Source organism: Periplaneta americana, chromosome 15 (assembly GCF_040183065.1).
Source record: "Periplaneta americana isolate PAMFEO1 chromosome 15, P.americana_PAMFEO1_priV1, whole genome shotgun sequence".
Taxonomy (NCBI): domain Eukaryota; kingdom Metazoa; phylum Arthropoda; class Insecta; order Blattodea; family Blattidae; genus Periplaneta; species Periplaneta americana.
The window spans coordinates 20830258-20834417 of NC_091131.1; the positions used below are offsets into that span (position 1 = coordinate 20830258).

The following is a 4160-nucleotide window of genomic DNA, read 5'->3' on the forward strand; positions in this document are numbered from 1 at the left end:
AATGCGATCATTTTGATCCAGAGACCACTCATTTGATGCAATGACAATTCCTTTAACATGTTTCTTAATTGTTATTACCAATTATTTTTGGAAAAGCGAAAATTAACAGGAAAATTTTGGCTACAGATTTATTATTATGTTTATATTATATTATATTATATTATGAAAAAGTGTGTTGATAACGGATGTACTCGAATTAGAAAGTTTTTAATTTGTTGTGGGAGCTCTTGAATCTCAGGAGGAAAGACTTTTACAACAGCGCAACATAATCTGCTTGGCTCATTACCCAATTTTTTTGCATTGCATTTATTGCATATATATTTTATGTATTTTAACACGAATCAACTGAACACAGTTAAAATTTGAATTATAAAATAATGGATTGCTAAGCTAACGTACAATTACTGCATACTAAATCAATACACTCTCGTTGTTCGTTAATTCTCTGACATAAAAATGAATATGTTCATAAACATTATTATAAGAAATACAAGAAATGAATATACAGAATAACCTATCAAGTTTTCTGTGCATAAGAAGCTATTTTAATCTTACCTATACTCGATTCACTCAGAAGTTACTGTAATAACATTATAGCATTATGTCCATCTAGAGAAACTACACTTTCCAATGGTGAATTAATAATTAATCATACAAATCGGTTAATTTAGCTTCCGATATTACTTCATACAAACACAGAAACATTCTCTGTAGGCTAAGTTTCATAGCTTTCGATTGTTGCTGTCCAAGGCCTCTTATAGACGAAGTCATTTGTTTTTTATTTCATTACACCGCCTTAGATGGCGTTATTGTAATTTTGAAACTCATTTATCTCATTAAATATCAGTCCTATCAAAATTTTGCATGGAATAAACCTTATCGCAAATTATTTGTAAAGAAACTTTTGTTATGTAACATTTTTCATTAAAATTAATAATAAGGGAGATATTTCCATTTATTTTATTCAAGTCCCCTTATAATCCCCCTTTTAAATGAAATATTTAGAATGCCATATAGCCTAAATTCTAAGTTACAACGAACTTAATTTATATTCCAATTTTCATATAAATCGGTTCAGCCATTATCACGTGAAAAGGTAACAAACATCCAGATAGACAGACAGACAGACAGACAGACAGACAAACAAACAAACAAAAATTTCAAAAAAGCGATTTTCGGTTTCAGGACGGTTAATTATATATGTTAGGACCAATTATTTTTGGAAAATTACCAGAAAAATTTCGGCTACAGAATTATTATTAGTATTTATTTATTTATTTATTAGTTTCTTGCCAATTTATTCCAATTTGTATAGTATAGACTTTTAATTTACCCATTCGCTTATTTATTTGTTTATTTATTTACTCAATACGTTATTTAATTAACTTCAATTACATTAGTTATATATTTTGTATATTCTATTTGTCTACTTTCATTTGAATTGCTTAACCCTCAACTGGTATTGCTTTTAAATGTACGTTAAGATATCTAACCATATGGGTCTATATTGACCCATAGATACCAGTTGAGGGTTAAATTTCGAGGATAATTTATGTAAACATAACTGTTTCTATGGTTACTTGCCCCAGAAGAAATGTTTTGTTTATCTTTCTACAATAACTTGTGAAAGGATAATTGATTTTCTGATAATTTTAAGCGTAAAAATATAATCGAAGGGAAAGAGTTCTCCATTTTGAATCTTGCGTACACTACTTTTAACACTTGAATATAAGTAATTGATTAACTAGCGGACTTACTCGTGTTAATTATGTGAAAGAGTTCTGTTGTGAATAATATCCTTAAAATTTCAGAATCGGACAACAGGTAAGATATTTCAGCATGACACTAGATACCGGTACGTGAATAACAAGAAAACTTAAACACTTTGTTCAAACTTCGTAAATGCCTGCATTTGTGATGCAACTTAAACAACTCATAAAAAATGCAAATTTTTACTTAACTTACTAAAACTTACGGATGCACAGTAAATATAAAGATAGCTTTATGTGCGTAGAATCGAATTTTTAAGCCATGAATCGTATGCTTTAAAAATAACAGAAAATTAAAATTAAGAACACTCTTTCGCTCTCACAGTTTGCTGAATTAACAGTTTTTATACCTGGGGATTTACTTTGAATATAAGAGGTCTATTTGTTCTTTTCTAATGTACATATAAGTCGCAATGCAATGCTATACGCACACGGACTGCCAAATTAAAAAAAAAAATTGTTTGATTTTAGTGAAAAAGATGGACAACATATGGCAGGAAATTCGCCTTATTCTATTCTACATCGTAAACGAATTTAAGACTAACATAGTGCATTGAACATTATGTGTAAAGACTCCTAATTCTCCGAGGAAAATAAATGATATAGGAGATATAAATATTTGTTTGGATACTTTTCTTTCTTATGTCTGAAGATTTCCGCCATAGTTAAGTTAACGTTAACATATTTCAGAGAAAGACTTGAATACAAAGCCTCTTAGTGCCGACGAATCGTATTATTTTGTCATTAACGTAAAATATATATTCACTTAACACTATTTGAAAATTATAATTTTATTGTCAATTCGGGCAAAAATTATCTTTACTTACGATATTAAATCTTTCTTAATAACTGGCCCTTTATTTTGACGCAATGTTGCCTAGAAATTAAGACAAACATTCTTTTGAAATTCTCAAACACAAGAAAGAAAAACTACTGAAAAATTTTGCTACAAAATAAAAAAATAAAATATATATTACATTATATATACACAAAATTAGGCCTATGACACAACACGTATCTGTTCAAATTGTTAACGTACGTCTTCTTGCATTTTCGCAGTATTTAAAATTTGTGTTTAAACTGAGTTCAGTCAAAGAAAGATATTTAAATATTTTTGGTTCTCCTTTGTCTGAAGATTACCACCCTGCATTTATTACATGTCAGATATTTCTGTCAATGAATGCTAAGCGTTTACTATGAAGTAGGCTTTTAAATTTAATTTTCGGTTTAAAGTAGGCCTAATTCTACAGATAAACCTCTTGAAAGTGCATGTAGAACAGAGCAGAAATCTTCAAACACAAAGGAAGCTGCTAGCAAAATTTTCTACGAAACTAAAAACAGTTATTTACATGTCGGCACAACACGGCACTCCGGGCATAAATTACGTCGTAGTCCCAGCTGCGCACACGCCACAGCGTCCGTCAGTCCCTCTGCAGCAGTTCGTACAGCGCCGAGATGTACGTCTGCGCCATCTGCAGCGTCTCGAACTTGGACAGCTTCCTGTCGTTGCCTAGCGACGGCACGACGTCGCGCAGGCGGTCGAAGGCGTCGTTGAGGCTGTTCATTCGCCGCCGCTCCCTGGCGTTGGCCGCCAGCCTCCGCTTCCTCATGACCTCGACGCCCGGCGCCGCGGACTGCTGCCCCGGCACCCTCGCCCGGTGGCGCCTGTCGGCCTGCGGGGTGGGGTAGCCCCTCCTCGCGCCGTCCTGCGGTGCCGCGGAGTGGCAGGCGTAGGCGTCGTAGTGCCAGAAGCCGTCGTCGCAGTGGTAGTGCTGCTGGTAGTGGTACTGCCCCTGCGTGGGGCTCGGCGTGGACGCGAAGTAGAGGCTGTCGGGGCTGGACACCGGGCTGTGGTAGCCGTCGGACGAGGCGTCGGTGCAGGGCAGGCGCTGCTGCGGGTGGCACACGTAGGAGGTCATGGCAGAGCGCGCGCGGCCCAACACGACCACGAGGCAACTGAGGAGGCAGCAGCAGCCGCTCCTGGTCCTCCTCTGCATCCTTGCGGGCGGCGCATCACGTGACCCGCACCCAGCCTCCTCCTCGCTGGCTGCCGTGCTTGCTGCGCTGCGCTCGGATTTCAATTTCTTAAGTGACAGACAGCTCCATCCACGGTGTACTGGTACGTCGCCGTCGCCATTCTATTCTTTTTCCGTTTTGCTTTTCTTTGTTACCGTTTTTTTCTCATTTCCTTAGCATTGTTTTACTCATTAGTGCTACATTCTTCTTTGAACTAGTTCAATAGCAAGTTATTCTTCCTTTCTCATTCTTTGTCTTCTTCATTGTAATGTTGTTCTCCGTACCATTTTTGCCATCTTCATTTCGTCATCTTTTTCATTGTCGTCTTGTTGGCTTCTTCATTGTTGCCCTACCGTCTTCTTCAATGTCGCCCTG

At 36.7% G+C, this 4160-nt stretch overlaps 1 protein-coding gene across 1 annotated transcript; it reads right to left on the reverse strand.

The window, feature by feature from the left end:
* Window positions 1-406: 406 nt before the first annotated feature.
* Window positions 407-3704, reverse strand: LOC138715620 (basic helix-loop-helix transcription factor amos-like). Its single transcript, XM_069848692.1, has one exon. The coding sequence runs from the start codon at window positions 3686-3688 to the stop codon at window positions 3191-3193; it is 498 nt and encodes a 165-aa protein (XP_069704793.1). The 5' UTR covers window positions 3689-3704; the 3' UTR covers window positions 407-3190.
* Window positions 3705-4160: the final 456 nt, after the last annotated feature.

Bases quoted from the DNA above. Each gene is read 5' to 3' on its own strand.
- LOC138715620 (XM_069848692.1), bottom strand. From the start codon at position 3,688: ATGACCTCCTACGTGTGCCACCCGCAGCAGCGCCTGCCCTGCACCGAC.